This window comes from Ipomoea nil, unplaced genomic scaffold, assembly GCF_001879475.1.
Source record: "Ipomoea nil cultivar Tokyo-kokei standard unplaced genomic scaffold, Asagao_1.1 scaffold3069, whole genome shotgun sequence".
Lineage (NCBI taxonomy): Eukaryota > Viridiplantae > Streptophyta > Magnoliopsida > Solanales > Convolvulaceae > Ipomoea > Ipomoea nil.
The window spans coordinates 8,698,826-8,715,197 of NW_017619497.1; the positions used below are offsets into that span (position 1 = coordinate 8,698,826).

Genomic DNA, 16,372 nt, shown 5'->3' on the forward strand with positions numbered 1-16,372 from the left:
AGTGAAATTAATTCTAAAATTATATCTATGTGTGTTTTATCAATGAGAATAATGAAAAAAAATAAATCATTAAAAATTGTATTATAGCCGAGAGGCTAAAAGAGTACTAAAAAAAAAAAAAAAAATTCTCTTACATGTACTCTCAAATTTTATTCCATTATAGTGACAGATTCTGATAAAATAATTTTTCTATGTAAGTTTCAATACAAGTGTCAACATCAATATTTTGTGTGTGGAAATAAAAGTTGGGAGTTAGAGTATACGTAGTATTTTTCTTTAAAAAACTCATTTTTAGAACACAGAGTCAAGGGTGTTTTGGTAAATGACAATTGAAGAGTTCTGTAACCACGTCATGGTCTGACATGGCTGTTTCTGATTGGTAATGATACGAAGTCGGAGAGCTATTTGACTCAAACTTGAGCCATTTCCAGATCAGAAAAACCCTCTCAGAATCCGCCTCGTCAATCGCTTCCCTTCTCCGGCAAAGGCTAAAGTTTTCGTGATCGAGAGAAATGGATGCTTTGGATTCGGTGTTTGATCCTCTTAGAGACTTCGCAAAGGACAGCGTCCGTCTCGTCAAGAGATGCCACAAGCCCGACCGCAAAGGTAACTAATTCAACGATTTCTATACTCTTTTTTTTTTTCTTATCGATGCTGATTACTACTGATTATGGATTGATTAAGTGATTGGTTAATTGGATTGACGGTGTGGTGTATCTGAATTTCGCGTAGAATTCTCGAAAGTAGCGGTTCGAACTGCGATCGGGTTCGTGGTAATGGGATTTGTAGGGTTCTTCGTCAAGCTGATTTTCATCCCCATCAACAACATTATCGTCGGATCTGGTTGATGCTGGTAAACTCCACTCAAAAGATATACTTTTCGAAGTTTTTTTTTTTTTTTTACTTGCATGCATGTATTATAAATGTCAATGATGTCTTGACCCAAATTACATTAAAGTGATTAAAGAGAATGAATTCATGTAGGTTCAGATTAAGGCTTTTAGTTGGCTTGAGCCAAATGAAAGTGGGGCAGTGGTCATGCCTTAGGAATTTTTTATTTATTTTTTTACTGTAATTGGCCTTAGGAATTTTGGGTAATTTTAGATATCCATTTCAATTTAAATTCCTTGTTTAATGCATTGCTATGTATGAGAATTAGGTTGTTTGATTCATAGTGTAAAAGTGGTACAGTATCTACCAATCATAGTCTGAAATTCTGCATAAAATGAAGTATGGAGAATTCTTGGTCCTGGCGTCTATGTTATTTTGTTTCATTGAACTCTTGGGTGACTGCAAATATTGTCTAGTTCAACTAAGATTTCCCTAATTCTATTATTCATCAGCCAACCTTAATCCACACAAGTTTTGGCTTGGCATATGATTGAATAGCCTTCTGTCACCATCATTGGCATGCCAGAGTTTCAGTAGAAGCACATTATAGGTAGTCTAGAGTTGGATCTTATACTAGCTTGCAAACTTTCCCCCAACCCCCAACAAAAACAATTCATACTGGAAATCCATAATTGATGTCTGTTCCTTGTTTCTACAAGGTTTATTGTTATCCTCTACTGCTGCCTATTGCATATCGAACCAACTTCTCTCCCTGTGTTCTGTACTATATTTTTTTCTGACTGGATTTCTTGCTAAATTGCAGGTCATCAGGACTGATCTGCCTCGCTACCATGGGAATCACTAATGCAGTGGGATGCACCTCAAGTAGCATAGATGTTTTGTTGTTCGTTTTTCCAGTCTGAGTTAGGGTTCACAACAGTTAAATTTCAATATTTGTACTGACTGTATGTAGTTTTACCTTGGTCTACCCTTATTTGTTATGATGATGTTAGCTACCATTATAAAGTGATCAATCAAATTTGTTTTGAACATTTATCTTGAGTGCCACAATGATCTGAACTTTATAACATTTAGGATCCCAAACAACTTAAGAGAGGTGCAACCCCAAGTTAGTATTGATTTAGTAATCACAATGTGATGGTTCTGAGTTCGACTTTCAATGGAGACAGCCTGTTGACCTTCTTAGTTTGAGCCAATCAGACTTACCTCTTGTTAGCTAAGGTCACAAGGCTGGTTTACCTCTATGATTCTTTACTAGCTAGGGTCACCAGGCACCCTTGGGTGGAAGCTGCATGTTTTTCTCATAACTCAAAAAAATGGTCACTGTAATGCACTGATGACCAACCTGACATTGTCAAGTAATCCAAAGCAATAATAAACACAATAAAGTATGAAGATACAAACATGAGAAGGTGCCATTGGCCTTTGATAAATCTTTTATACAGCTACAAGAATGGTACAGAACTGATTATATATATACAGGATTACAGGGGAACATGTGCCCTTGCTTAGTTGCTAATGATAATGACAGAAAGAAAAAACTTAGATAAACTTCAACTCTTAACTAAACTGATAGAGAAAACTACAAAACTCGAAGATGTTCTTGTGAGTTTTACCTGAGCATGTCTGCAGTAGGCAGTTGCAGGACACTCAATGCTGGTGATATAGTAAAAGTAGTATTCATAGTGTTGCCATCTCCACCATAAAACGAGGGATGACCGAGATGTGCTGGTCTGTCGGGGATTTCAGGAACCTCGATGTCTCCTTCCAATATCTTCAGTGCATCTAAGATAGTAGGCCTTAGAGCTACCATAACATGGGCGCATAATATTCCAACTAGTAGAAATCTCTCCATTATCGCCCTTGGGTTTGCACTTGAAGAATCCCCGCCTTTCATTAAGGATGGATCAAGTGCTTCGTGAATCTTCCCGGATTTGACAAATGACCATGCCCAATCTGTGATAAGGAATCCCCGAGGTGATGGAGAAGTGAAATCGAGAGCCTTTCTCCCACACATTATCTCTAGAACAACGACCCCAAAGCTATAGACATCACTCTTCTCAGTCAACTGCCCATAAAGTGCATACTCGGGAGCTAAGTACCCGTGTGTTCCTGCAACCCTAGTCGTGAGATGAGACTGCCCTTCTCTGCTTTGCTTCGCCAACCCAAAGTCTGCAACTCTTGCCCTCATATCGGCATCTAACAGTATATTTGTGGCCTTAATATCTCTGTGATATATGGCCGGCTTTACTCCATAGTGCAGATAAGCGAGCCCTTTTGCCACATCCAAGATTATGCTTCTTCTCTGAGGCCAACTCAAAGGCGGTTTACTTGCTCCAATTTGATTCTTCAGAAACAAATGATCATCAAGATTACCATTCGGCATATAGTCATAAACCAGATACCGATGGTTCTCCCTATCCTCGGTTTCATTTTCATCCATTACACAACACCCTCGAAGTGGCACGAGATTCCTATGCTTCAGGTTGCTAATGATCTCAACCTCATTGCAAAACTCGTCTTTCCTCTCAAAATCAGACTCCATGATCCTCTTGACAGCAACAACACTCCCATCACCTAAAGTCCCCTTGTAAACAATCCCAAATCCACCTCTCCCCAAGAAATTTTTCGATGAAAAACCATCCGTCGCCCTTTCAAGATCACGAATCTTGAACCACATACTCGTATTAGGCCTCATTCTAGGCGTAGACCGAGACCCCCCCATTTCCTCCATTTCCATATCCCTATTCCTCCTCTTCTTCTTATCCCACCAGAAATACAGTCCTAGCAGCAACCCCATGCCTAAAACTGCAACACTAGCTCCTACCAATCCAAAAACTACAGCCAAATGCTTCTTATTCCCAGAATCATTCTTGGAATCAAAAGGAATGCTTAATATACATTGCATAGCACTACTACTTTCAGGCCCAAACTGGTTAACAATTCCAGCAGCATACACAACAGTAAAGTAAAAACACATTGTAGAGTGAGACTTATTACCATCAATCCCTATCAACTCAGCTTGAACTCTGAACCCTGCTTTTACACAGTCATCACAGGAGGTCAAATCATTGAGGTCAGGCTTACAGGCAGAGTCCAGAGGTGTAGAAGGCCCAAGCTTCTTAACCCAATCTTGGGTTGATTCAATGGAGGCACAGGCATTTGTGACCACAAACTGGGCAGGGTCAAAGCAGAGAGAGGTGAGATTGGAAGACAGCCCCAAAGAACTGAGCTTGGTTTGGTAGTCATGGAGGCAAGAAATGGAAGTTTCTAAATTGGGTAACTGGAAAAGATTGGTTTTTTTGAGGTGTTTTGCTAGGGCAAGACCATAGACAGAGAGAAGGGTTTGGCAGCAGTGGTCTTCCCCTGCTTTGGTTTTATCAAAGCTTGGATCTGGGAAATTTTTGCAGGCAGATTTTGACCATGGGATTTCCAGAACATAGCCAAGATCCAGAGGACATGTCCCAGATGAACTTGTGCTGCTAGAAACTGGAGCTAAAAATGAACAAAGAAAACCCAAAATAGAAAGAATCAAGAACCCAGAATTCTTCTTCTTCATCTTCATCTTCCTGCAAATTCTTTCTCCTGTTTCCATCTGTTTACAGCATCTAAGAAACAAGGGAAAAAGGGGTATTTACAGCATCTAAGAAATGGCAAAGTTCAGTCAAAGTTGGTTCCTTCTTGTTTCTCAAAAATCTAGAACTCTTTCAGGCGGCAGCCGTCAATTATATAGAATCATATACATGGATGTGATGTTGTGGTGGACATACATGAATATGTGGAACTCGTTATTTTGAACGTCATAAGAATCAATAGGATGAAATTATAAAAAGATTATATTTTTATTTTATACGACATAAAAAGAAAAAAACAAAAAGAAAAACAAAAACAAAAAAACTATTTGCAGAATTCAGTAGTAGAGATGATGCAGAGATGAATCAGATTCTTTGAAAGTCGAAATGGTTTGGTATAACACTTGGATGAATGTCAACATGGGTGGGGTACGATGCTGTTGTTTTGTTTAGAGATCAAAGATATTTTTTTTGTCACTATATGTTTTCTGATCAGTCAATAATAATTATATACCCAGTATTAGGTAAGACTTTCAAAAATGACAAAGCATTTAAAATCTGATTAATTTATAAGGAATTTTATCATTTTATGTACACTCCTATGGGTAAAGATGAAAGATATTTGATATTTCATTTAGAATTCATTATCTGAAGTTTCACTTAATGAGTTCGACAATTTTTTATCTTTTTTTTTTGCATGGTATGAGAATTGAATTTGAAATTTATTTTTTTGGTGACAGACTTATTTATAATAGTTTGACGTTTATTAGTAAAAAAAAAAAAAAAAAAGCAAAGCGGAAATTGTTTATTGGTTTGAACTTGCATGGGCAATCCACTTAGAGAGAAATAGCACACAACAGTAAATGTAAGAGAGTTGGCGCCACTTGTGAAGAAACTACTTAGAAATGTCATTTGTGTTTGGTAGTTAGATTATGTATATGAAAATGATGAAACAAAAAGTTTTCAGTCAATTGGGGTGTGCCAAATGTTTTTTCATCTTTTATTCTTTCCGGTGACTAAAAAAATTGACAGTCACTCATCAAGAGTATGCACTAAATAAGTGTTTCTTAACAAATAAATGATTATAAGAAGGTAAATCATTCTAAATTGCTCATAACTAATAAACTCAAACCAAAATAGTCACAGAGAGTCAAACTTAAAATATTATGGTACAGACTAATCAACTCGACTTATCTTTTATTTTTTATTCATGGGAAACATATTATTGTGTCAATATTTTTAAGAAAAGTTATGTAATGTTTATGAAATTATTTTCACAATTTTTTAAAAAAACCGTTTATCAATTCAAATGCAATCGTTATACTGTGTACCACGGTGCACATAGCACTGTGCGCCCCGCGCCTCCCAAAAAGACATCGTTTTAATTTGTTAAGTTGTTAAAAAAAATTCTCTGTTTCGAATGCACATAAACTCATAACAGAATACACATAATCTAACATAATACATAATACACATAAACTTTTAACTGAATACACATAAATTGTACTCTTAACTGAATACACATAGACTTTTAACTGAATACACATAATGGGGTTTGGTTAACATAATACACAAACTCTTAACTAAATACACATAAACTCATAACACAATACACATAAATTTTTAACTAAATACACATAATGGGATTTGGTCTATTCGGACGGACGAAATGACGTCAGCATGAACTGCGCGCATTTTGTGTCTTGGCGCACATTTCTATGTGCACCGTGGTGCACGATATAAATTGCCATTCAAATGAATATATGAGATTATTTTTACTAGGTTTTTATAAATATATATAATTGTAAAATTAAGACATGCCTAATAAAAGCTAAAAAGTTGTCCCACGGTCACACACTTGTTTGGGCAAAGACACCTACAATTTTACCATCATTTTTATCGCCATCTCAAAATTCCAATCTCAATCTTCTCTCGCTAGCTAGCTACCCAGAACGACCTGATCTCCTTCATTGTCTCCGCCGCCCGCCACCGCGAACGGTACCGGAAACAACCAGTCTGCTGCACATGGGAGATCATCATCCGAAGTCGCCGAGGACAACAAATAATTTTTACAACGTCCTTGGGATCTCCAGAGCCGCAACACTTGTCGACATTTGCAAAGCGTACAAATGCCTTGTCCGGAAATGGCACCCTGATCGGAATAGTCTCAACCGCGATGAAGCTCAGGCCAAGTTCACCTGCATTAATGAAGCCTATAGGGTATGTGTAGAGCGTACGAAATTAAACCTCCATTTTCATTATTACTCCCTGCAAAACTGTGTATTATATATGATCGTTTCATTTTCACCGATTTTTCTATTATTTAACTAAAATTTGGAGGGATTAATTGATGATTCAATGGATGATTTGAATTTGAATTTCAGGCTCTTAGTATGAAAAAGAGAGAAGAAGCGAGCAGGGGTTCGTGGGACGGGGAAGAGCAGAAATCACCGAAAAATTCGGAGCAGAAATCACCGAAAAATTCGGAGCAGAAATCACCGAAAAATTCGGATCTAGAGGAGGAAGGCGGGGAGCAAGAGTTCGTGATTTCCAGCCCCAGGCTCCTGTCTCGGACCACCAGCCGAATCGCGCCGGAAATTAGCCGGAAAGTGTCGAAGAGCGCCACCCGGAGGAGCAGGACGGCGACGCGGCAGGACTTTTATACGCATATACAGAGAACGACGTCGGCATCTTGGGCAGCTAGCAGCGGAGGAAACACCCCTTCGCCGCCGCGGCAGGACTTTTATACGCATATACAGAGAACGACGTCGGCATCTTGGGCAGCTAGCAGCGGAAGAAACACCCCTTCGCCGACGCGGCAGGACTTTCATACGCATATACAGAGAACGACGTCGTCATCTTGGGTACCTAGCAGCGGAGGAAACACCCCTTCGCCGACGCTTACTACCCCGACGGCGGACCTGAGCCTTCATTCCAAGGTGACGGGCAAAAAAAACAGCACGCCGATTATCTACTCGCAGTCGATTGCTCGGAGAAAGCCGCAGCCGGTGGAGAAGAAGCTGGACTGCACGCTGGAGGAGCTGTGCCATGGACGAGTTAAGGTGGTTAAGATTACAAGAGAGGTCATTTCAAGCTCTGGGTACGTATGCATATGTCATCCTTTCCCATGCACAATTATTACTTCGTACATAATAATCCTATATATATATATATATATATATATATATATATATATATATATATATATATATATATATATATGAGCTAATATTATAACAAAACTCAACAATGTCATGAGAGCACCATGTCATTATTGTCATTTGTCACATATACTACCCAAATTTATACTCCTTGCTAATTTACATCATACATGATTGTACTGAATATTATTGATAATAATTTTCAATAATACTCTACATAATCATGTAAAATATATATAATTGTATTAAGTATTATTAACACTTCAAAATTTTCATGAAATTTTTAGATGAATGATATAGATTCATGTACTCTTAGAGCATCCCAATTTGAGGGTTTTTGTTTATTTTGTCAAAAAAAAAAAAAAAATCATGCATTGATTTTTGATAAATGGAGGGTATGATTTTTTATTAATTTTTTCTTATGCAAATCAAGAATCATTGTGAGTCCCAATCACAACACTGTTCACTTTTAACCTTTTTCTTTCTTTTTACTTTTTCTCTCTCCTCTCTCCGCCTTGCACATGCAGCTGACAAAAACCACCAAAAGTTTGCTACTATTGATGATGCTCTTATAAAGTTTTAATTTTTTTCTAGAGTTGCAAAACTATTTAAGCCATCAAATTAGGATATAAGAGCATCTACATTAGTGGATTGTTCAAGATTTTTTAGACAAATTGGCAACATGAAAGAGAGAGAATGCATGAGGTCCTCCTACTAATTTGGGGTTTTTGTCAGCTTGTGGAGCCCAACTGATGAAAGGAACAATTGCGCACGCGCGCCAGCTGGGCGCATTAATGACCTTATCATTTTTTTTTTAATTCAGCTTTGTTTTGTTTTTTTTTTTCTCCATTTTTTATTTCATCTCATTTTCTCTTTCATAATCACACCTACAAAAACTCCTCAAAAACCACACCAAAAATCCCACTATTAAGTTTTCACTCTCTATATATTATCATTTCTATCATTTGTATAAACATTCTAAAGTACCAATCAGTCTTTTTCACTCAATACTATCATGTATACAAACTTGGTCGCACCAAATACAATTGAAAATCATTACCAATAGCATCAGTGGTACTGAGTGCAAAAACCATAGGTGTCAATAAGCGTGGTAGCATTTTCCATGTACATAGACACACACCGTAAGTGTTCTCCAAATACTGATAGAACTTGACATTGTGGCAGGCTAATTGTTCGAGAAGAGGAGTATGTAACAATAGTAGTGCAGCCAGGGTGGAAGAAGGGGACAAAGATTACATTTGAAGGGAAGGGAGATGAGAGGCCAGGCATGCTCCCAGCCGATGTAATCTTCTCTATTGAAGAAAAGACACACCCTGTGTTCAAGAGGGAAGGTGATGATTTGGAGCTAGGAGTTGAGATCCCTTTGGTGCAAGCTCTCACCGGCTGCACAATAACAGTGCCCTTGCTGGGAGGTGAGAGCATGACTCTGGAATTGGATGACATCATTTATCCTGGATATGAAATGACTGTCCCCGGCCAAGGCATGCCTAAACCCAAGAATCTTGAAGGCCAGAGAGGAGACCTTCTGCTCAAGTTTCTCGTCGACTTTCCTACAGATTTGAGCGATGAACAGAGAGCAGAAGCTGCAAGAATACTACAAGATTGTTGCTGATGAGGTTATTCCCCGGGGGGATATAGAGTTGTCCCTCCCGAAGGATAAAAATTTAACCGGGGAACTGGATAGGGTGGGGGTTGAAGTATAATGTACATCCATGGTAGTTTTAGCTAGGCAGAAAGTATAAATGTGGTGTATAATACTATAATCATCTAACAGATATTGTATATGCACAGAAAAGATTATGGATAATTGAAAAGGATAGGGGAATTTTAGGAAATCTTTCATATTTCACTCAGATGAATATTCGAAATCACACAAGAATTGAAGATATACACACCTTATTTCTTGTTCTACCAATAAATAAATATAGAATTATCAACACCCCCAACAATATCATTTCCAATCACCCACCTCTATATTAATAATAAACACTGAGAAAAGAGCCCGTGTGTAATGACAAAACCCCACACAAGGAAAAACAAAATTTGAACTAAAAATAATAGTAGGATGTATCAAAACTGGCAAACGAGACAGCTCCACGCAACAAAACTGGAGACAGCTGAAACGGTGAAAAATAAAGCCTGCAAAATGGGTAAATACACAAGGATAAATCTGAATTCCATCTGTTAGATAGAAAAAGGAGATTTTTAAATTAATATGGATAACATTTCATGCAAATTTAGTTAATCATCTGTAAATGACTAAATGTCAATTTTTTTTTATGATCAGTGTCCTATGGAGAGCACAACATACTGTAAAAGAGATTTATTCTCATATCTATAATGACAGGAACACAAGTGGAACTTCATAACACCTAGCATAGAAGAAAATAGCCTTTATATATTCAGAACAAGTTAATGGTGCGTCTAAATGCATACCTGTATAAAAGCAGCCATATTTGACTCCAGTCTAGAGAACAAGTTCCATTTTGTGTGAAATAATGCACAAGACCGTTACTGGTTCTCTAGCTGGCTTCAGCTCTTAGGGGCAATTGCGGCAAGGGCATTGGCGTGTGCAGGAGGAAGATTGCCCAAAAGAGGCTGCAATTGCTGACCATAAAGGGTAAACAGATGAGAGAATGCCATGCCAACATGTGCCTTGACCTCAGGTGTTTCAACCGGTGAAATGGCAACCTGGGCAAAAATATTTACCAACTCCGGAACCAAGGAGAGTATCTGCATATTAGAAAGAGAACAGATGAAAGGAAATATGCTACAAGTGCTCCAAACAAGGGTAAGAAAATATTTCAGGTAAGAAGAGTGAAGATAAAGCAATGATACAGATAATAGAAAGAGATTTGGTACCTGGGAGTTGGATGATAAGACAAGATTACAGATGCAGCTATATACAGCCATTGATTCCTCCTGATCCTCTTTTAAAGGAAGCACTTTCAAGAAAACAGGAAGCACCTATCCAAAAATAATTTTAGTAAAGCTAACAGGTTGCAATCTCAAAAGCAAAAAGCACAACAGCCAAGACGTAAACCTGATTCAATGGGATTGATTCTGGATGCACCATAATCATCCTTGCTACCGCACCAGCAGCGTTGTCTCTAACTGCATTATCTGGCTCAGATTCGCCAAATAATGGGTAAAGACCGTGCAAGACTTGGCCATAGTATCTAGCACAAATTTAAGGAGCACACATAGAAGATCGGAAAGACCAAAAAAGGGAAACGGGAAAGTTAAGAGCTCAGTGGCATATACAGCGTATACAGTCCCCTATTTAACGAGAGTGAGAACATATGAAATGGAGAAACTCCCAAAAACTTAAGTTTTGTGACAAGGATACTTCAAAACAGACTCGCCACCATTTTTGCACAACTCCCCAGCACAAAAAGCAGCATTCCTGCGGTTTGTTGGCTCTGGAGATGCTAATTCCTTGAGTACCAGAGGCATCACACCCTGAAGCATTGATGTAATGCTCAGAATGACAAATACGAAAACAATAAAATAGGGGGTCAATGTAAAACAGTTGGTTAAACTTACATCGATGTAGTTGGCAATTGGAGCACCCATATGCTGAGCGACTTCTGCAAGGCTTGCAACAACCATAGTTCGATCTTGGGGTGGGCGTGTTGCTCTCTGCAATCAAATAGTATATGGTATTAAACATGTGAACATACTTAAGAAATGATCAAAGGAAAGGCAAGTATAGCATGCAGTTATTGCTGAATTACCGCAAACTTCATCAAAGGATCAAACAGCTTTGAAAAGACAGGAGCAAACTGAGGACCCATTGCCTTTGCAAAGGCAGGAAGGAGATCTGAAACAGCATCCATAAGCACTTCATCATGTGCAGTGTCATCATCATCTACCTCACTGTCTGATTCAATTAGCTGGCAAGCAGATTGCTCTTTGAGCAGCACTAAGGTTGCCTCAACAAGCTCAGCCATGTCTGCAGTTAACCCATGGATTAAGTAAAACAACTTAATAAGTTTTTTGATGAGAGGAGAATCTAAATAAATATATTAGAGAGAGAAACCAAGAAACTGTAAACTGTATGCTTACAGGGCTCAACAGTCGCATATCCAAAATCCTTTGTAATGTCAGCAATGCCCATACAAGCTTGAGCAACAACTTCCTTGTCATCATCTTCAGCCATTGCCTTGATACAGATACCCATCACAGTGGCTGCCAACAAATTAAAAATGTGTTTATTATAATATATCAACTGGAAAATGCCAATGATCATTGTTTGGCAAAGGAATCATATCTTACCAAGCACTTCATTTGCTTTCACTGCTCCCTCCTGTGTAAAAGAACAATAACAAATGGTCGTTCACCAAAAAACACAAAACTTAATCTTAATTTTTTAATGAGTTTTTAACTTAATCCAACTACTTGACAAAAATTATGTTACTGAAATTAATTTTCAATCAATTAAGCAAATAGGGAGTCAACAAATTATCAAACATGCAAAGTGTTTCAACAGTAGAGCAAATTGAAAAGCCTGTTAGAAATCCAACCAGATGGCAACTGGAACAATGCACCATCTACTCATGTAAAAGCATAAGCAATGGTCACAAATTTGGAGTAAAAGATTATTACACTCACATTATGATCTTGGAGAACTGCATGAGTGGCTGTTAAAACATCTGAAAAACAATGTAGAAAGGTTGACTGTTAATTGCAGCATATACTAATGGTACCATCAAACTTCAATGTCACAAACAGTCAATTTTCTTCTTCTTCTTATTCTTCTTTTAATATCTTATCTAGACTTGGTTAAAATTTTGTGACATTGAAGAATTCATATATCCAGCATTGGGATATAATGTTTTTTTTAATCTTCTGCTTTAATTTTTCTAAACCAAGTTTAATAATCTTTCGCTTTGGGATATAAACTTTAATCTTATCTAAACTTGGTTAAAGTATAGTGACACGGGAATTAAAATCTAGCATTTAAATCAGTGGGATAAATGATATGAAAGGAGATTCATATGTCCAGCATATAGCCACCACTTACGCTTGAGACCAATAATCGCCTGCAGTCGAACATCCTCATGAAAATAGGAAGAATGTTTTACCATAATCTTCAGTGTCTCTTCCAAGTATCTTGAAATATATTAAGGTAATCCAAAGAACGATGATATTTTTTTACTCCATTTTATATCGCAAATGTGGTATGAATAAATAGTAAACAATCTCAGAGGATACGGTGCATAGGACTTCTTTGTATGTAGAGCAAACAGGCCAAGAGCTTGAGTAGCAGCTGCCTTTTCATCCAATACACCAGTTCTTATACTGATATTTCGAACCCGCGCTTCATCATGTGCCTCATCATCAGAGGAAACTCCACCAAATCCATGAATATTCTCATCCTCATCAGAGTCATCAATATCTACGGCAGAGCCATCATCAAGGTTGCAGGATGAGAAGGCCAGATGAACAACATGAGGAAGATACTGTGACAATATGATAACAGCATAAGACATTTTAGACAAGAATGTAAAAGTTCCTAAGCCAAGAATAATACCTGAGCAAATCCATCATCTAAAATTTCTGCTACATTACTGAAGAACCCATGAGTATACTCCCGAAGTTCACTGAACTCCAAGGAAAATCCCTGACATATTAAATTGGTAAGCCAAGTTGTACAAAAAACTGTCAAACCCCAGAATGCAAAAGAGTAACAAAATTTCTTACAGAAATTGCAGCTTCAATGAAAGGTGGTAAAATGGACTCCATCCTATCCCTTCCAGCAGACATTGCAACTATACCAACCAATTCAGTAGCTCTGGCTCGCGAACGCAGGTCTTCATCATTCGTAAGCACCATGAAAATTTTTATCATCTCCAAAACTCGCTGAGAATATGGAACAAATGCTTGCTCTGCTGCTGATGCAACTGAACCAATGGCAGACTGCAACAGGAAACAGAATATATGAAAACAGAAACACATGAGACCATACTATCACATATAAATAATAATACTACCATGCAAGTCTCCTGCAAGTTGCGAGGGCTATTTTGCAGCGCATTAAGTAGTTTCCCCATCAAAGGATCCAGAAAAGGAAGAATCTCTTCACCCATGTTCTCACAGAATGCTGCCAGAGCGTAATATGACTTTTCCTGCACAGAAATAAAACTAATTAATGAATGCATAAAAATGGGCAGAAGTGAAGAATACATCTCTGACAGAACAAATTCACACCTTAACTTCATCAGATACATCCTCTAGGGCACTTAAAATGCAAGGGAGAACACTTTCATAGTGAGACACTATCTCAGGCTGCAGATGCTCAGCAAATTGGCCCATTGCAAATGAAGCAGCACCTCTCACCATTTGTTCAGGATCTCTGAGGGCCCCTAAGACCACCTGAAGAACAGGGGCCAACTTATCTTTCATGAGCTCCGAACAACCCTCGGATATAACACCCAGAGATGTGACTGAAGCTTCCCTAAACTTTGGATTGGGACTTTGGATGCTCAAAGAAGCAAATTCAAAAACAGGTGGAAACACATGTTTAGGCAGGTTTATGGCTATGGTATCAATAACTTCTGCAGCAGCTCGATCTGGTGCAAGATCATCATCTTCATCCCTGTTTGTGGACTCTGCAAGCAACGGACACATAACTTGCAGAATTGGTGTGACAAGCTTGTACTTTTTAAGAGAATTGTGCTTAAATTTTCCAAGCCATGAGATTATTTGAATTGCCTGATAAATAAGAAAATAAAAAAGAAACACCAAATGAAAGAAAATTCAGGATGAACAAATAAGGAGCAAGGCAACAAACTATGCAGGAAATTTATAAACAAATAAAGAATCCATATACAACTAAAAGTTCCACCAAGAAAAAAATAATGCTCCTACCTGATGGCGTGTGTTGGGTTCCAAACTGGGGCTAGAGCAAACCTCAAGAGAAAACTGCACAATAGCCTTAACTGAATCTCCAAGAATAGGTGCAGGAGATTCTATCAGCTCATCAAATATTTCAAAAGCAAGTATAGCAACATCCTCATCACCAGAAGAAAGACATTGTCTCGATACATTCAAAATACTGGGAATGAATTCCCTAAACTTCACCTGCCATGAGTGAAGAAAGGCAGTATAAGAATTCTGTTGAAAATCAACCATCCACATTTTATATAACCACCCACCCAGCTCATAGAATTTAGGAAAAAATGCAGATGTAAATGAACACATAAAAGAGGCAGGCAGGACTCAAAATTTTCAAAGAGATATATATATATATATATTCACTGTGAATCATGGGCCAGTGAACATTATTTCAGGTATCATTTTCTTAGCAGTAGGCAATTATGTAAAATTGCTTTTGACAGATGAATATGGCTATAAATGACACCGAATTTGGAAATGCTAAAAGCTCTCACCACTTCATCCTGATCATGAGTGAACTCTAGAAAAGATCCAACTGACCTGTCAAAGAAAGTTAAATTCCAATTGGCATGAGATGCAAGACATATAAAAGACAATCACGTGTTAAATAACTAACAAAAAGACTGAGAAATTTTTTGAGACAAGTCTTACTTCAGAGCAGCAACCCTAACACGACTGCTAATTTCATCTTGAAGGCACTTAAGCAGCAGTGACTGTAAGTCAGTAAAATATGGACGAAAAGAATTCCCTATTGTTTCGGTTAAGGAGCTGAAAAGTATCAAGGCAACCTTCACATCACAGATAGCAAGCAGCATTAGTCCATTGAAAATGAGTAGCCATATGAATTAAGTAGTCCTGCAAAAGCACTAGATGAATGATAGCATACTTCTCTGTGGTCTTCTTGAGGACTTTGACTGCACTGAAATAAGAATGGCAACAGATCAGGCCATTCACCAGCTGGAACTGCATACTTTGCAATAATACTCACCACATTAGCACTGGCTCGCCTAACAGGCGCACTGCAAAAGCAAAACATATAGAAGTTAATAAGGATTGATACATCAACTGGTCCAAATTTTTATAAGATCGCGCATCACATTCTAAAGTTGAGAGTTACCACATTCTACTCTGTGAAAATTGGGAAACTCATGTACAAACACGTTTACTGTATAGTTAGATATCAGTATACAGAGTCGAACAAGCAAATAACACAGTATATTGGCATTGTGCATGAAAACATTTTGCATTCAAATAAAATAAAATAAAATTATTCAGCAAAACAGGAAATTCAAGTGAATACGAGAGTGTTTAAGACCTGTGCTCCACAGTGATGCTGTCAATTAAGGACTGCTTGACAAGCTGACGGAGCTGAGGAGAAAGCTTGCCCCAATGGCCGGTGATCTTCTTGCGTAGGAGGACGGCGGCGAGCTGGCGGACGTTGGGCGTCTTGGCGGTACGTAAGTGGTGAATTAGGGCGGGGACCACCTGCGGATCCTTTGCAAGCCGCTTTATCTGGTCCTCCGCCTGCCTCCGGGCGTCATTGTCCGGCATCAGAAACTGAATAAGCAATAACTCCAATGACTGCGCCATCGCTTCCTCTCAAACTCTCCGCCGGCTTCTCTTTGTTAGTGTATAAAACCCTGCGGCTGAGCTGAGTGAGGGTTTCCGGTTCTGCTTTGTACTATAATTTATATTAGCGAGGAAAACGGCGGGTGAAGAATGGAGGGTTTGGGGGTTAATACTTAATAGTGCCGGGAGTGATGTCGGGCACGCGTCACTCTTGTGCGTGTGGATGCGGCTTTTCCTTTTCTATATGTTTTTTTCTTTTCTTTTCTTTTCTTTTTTGTTTACGCGTACTAATATTTT

At 38.3% G+C, this 16,372-nt stretch overlaps 3 protein-coding genes and 1 long non-coding RNA gene across 4 annotated transcripts; 2 read left to right on the forward strand and 2 right to left on the reverse strand.

Annotated features, from left to right (window-relative positions):
* The first annotated feature begins 415 nt into the window (after positions 1 to 415).
* Positions 416 to 1,885, forward strand: LOC109165163. The gene is made up of 3 exons (XR_002051497.1): positions 416 to 606; positions 733 to 853; positions 1,655 to 1,885. It is a non-coding gene; the product is annotated as an uncharacterized LOC109165163 (long non-coding RNA).
* Positions 1,886 to 2,224: 339 nt separating this feature from the next.
* On the reverse strand, positions 2,225 to 4,722 carry LOC109165161 (probable receptor-like protein kinase At1g11050). Its single transcript, XM_019313812.1, has one exon. It carries the CDS (start codon positions 4,445 to 4,447, stop codon positions 2,465 to 2,467), a length of 1,983 nt encoding a protein of 660 aa, XP_019169357.1. The 5' UTR covers positions 4,448 to 4,722; the 3' UTR covers positions 2,225 to 2,464.
* A 1,601-nt stretch (positions 4,723 to 6,323) lies between these two features.
* LOC109165162 (chaperone protein DnaJ 1-like) lies at positions 6,324 to 9,333 on the forward strand. Its single transcript, XM_019313813.1, has 3 exons — positions 6,324 to 6,644; positions 6,809 to 7,524; positions 8,771 to 9,333. The coding sequence occupies exons 1-3, from the start codon at positions 6,450 to 6,452 to the stop codon at positions 9,216 to 9,218; spliced, it is 1,359 nt and encodes a 452-aa protein (XP_019169358.1). The 5' UTR covers positions 6,324 to 6,449; the 3' UTR covers positions 9,219 to 9,333.
* Positions 9,334 to 9,437: 104 nt separating this feature from the next.
* LOC109165160 (importin-4) lies at positions 9,438 to 16,232 on the reverse strand. Its single transcript, XM_019313811.1, has 21 exons — positions 15,822 to 16,232; positions 15,393 to 15,525; positions 15,158 to 15,294; positions 15,001 to 15,046; positions 14,480 to 14,692; positions 13,820 to 14,323; positions 13,603 to 13,737; positions 13,313 to 13,528; positions 13,143 to 13,232; positions 12,824 to 13,071; positions 12,633 to 12,721; positions 12,221 to 12,261; positions 11,885 to 11,915; positions 11,675 to 11,797; positions 11,344 to 11,561; positions 11,153 to 11,248; positions 10,956 to 11,068; positions 10,650 to 10,785; positions 10,469 to 10,573; positions 10,043 to 10,339; positions 9,438 to 9,745 (listed from the first exon to the last, which is right to left on the reverse strand). Exons 1-20 carry the CDS (start codon positions 16,094 to 16,096, stop codon positions 10,139 to 10,141), a joined length of 3,150 nt encoding a protein of 1,049 aa, XP_019169356.1. The 5' UTR covers positions 16,097 to 16,232; the 3' UTR covers positions 9,438 to 9,745; positions 10,043 to 10,138.
* Between the last annotated feature and the right edge of the window lie 140 nt (positions 16,233 to 16,372).

Coding starts and splice junctions, on each gene's coding strand:
- LOC109165162 (XM_019313813.1), top strand. CDS start 6,450: ATGGGAGATCATCATCCGAAGTCGCCGAGGACAACAAATAATTTTTAC. Junction 6,645..6,808: donor GCATTAATGAAGCCTATAGG/GTATGTGTAGAG, acceptor TTTGAATTTCAG/GCTCTTAGTATGAAAAAGAG. Junction 7,525..8,770: donor GAGGTCATTTCAAGCTCTGG/GTACGTATGCAT, acceptor ACATTGTGGCAG/GCTAATTGTTCGAGAAGAGG.
- LOC109165161 (XM_019313812.1), bottom strand. CDS start 4,447: ATGGAAACAGGAGAAAGAATTTGCAGGAAGATGAAGATGAAGAAGAAG.
- LOC109165160 (XM_019313811.1), bottom strand. CDS start 16,096: ATGGCGCAGTCATTGGAGTTATTGCTTATTCAGTTTCTGATGCCGGAC. Junction 12,262..12,632: donor GGCGATTATTGGTCTCAAGC/GTAAGTGGTGGC, acceptor ATTGTTTTTCAG/ATGTTTTAACAGCCACTCAT. Junction 11,798..11,884: donor GAAAGCAAATGAAGTGCTTG/GTAAGATATGAT, acceptor ATTTGTTGGCAG/CCACTGTGATGGGTATCTGT.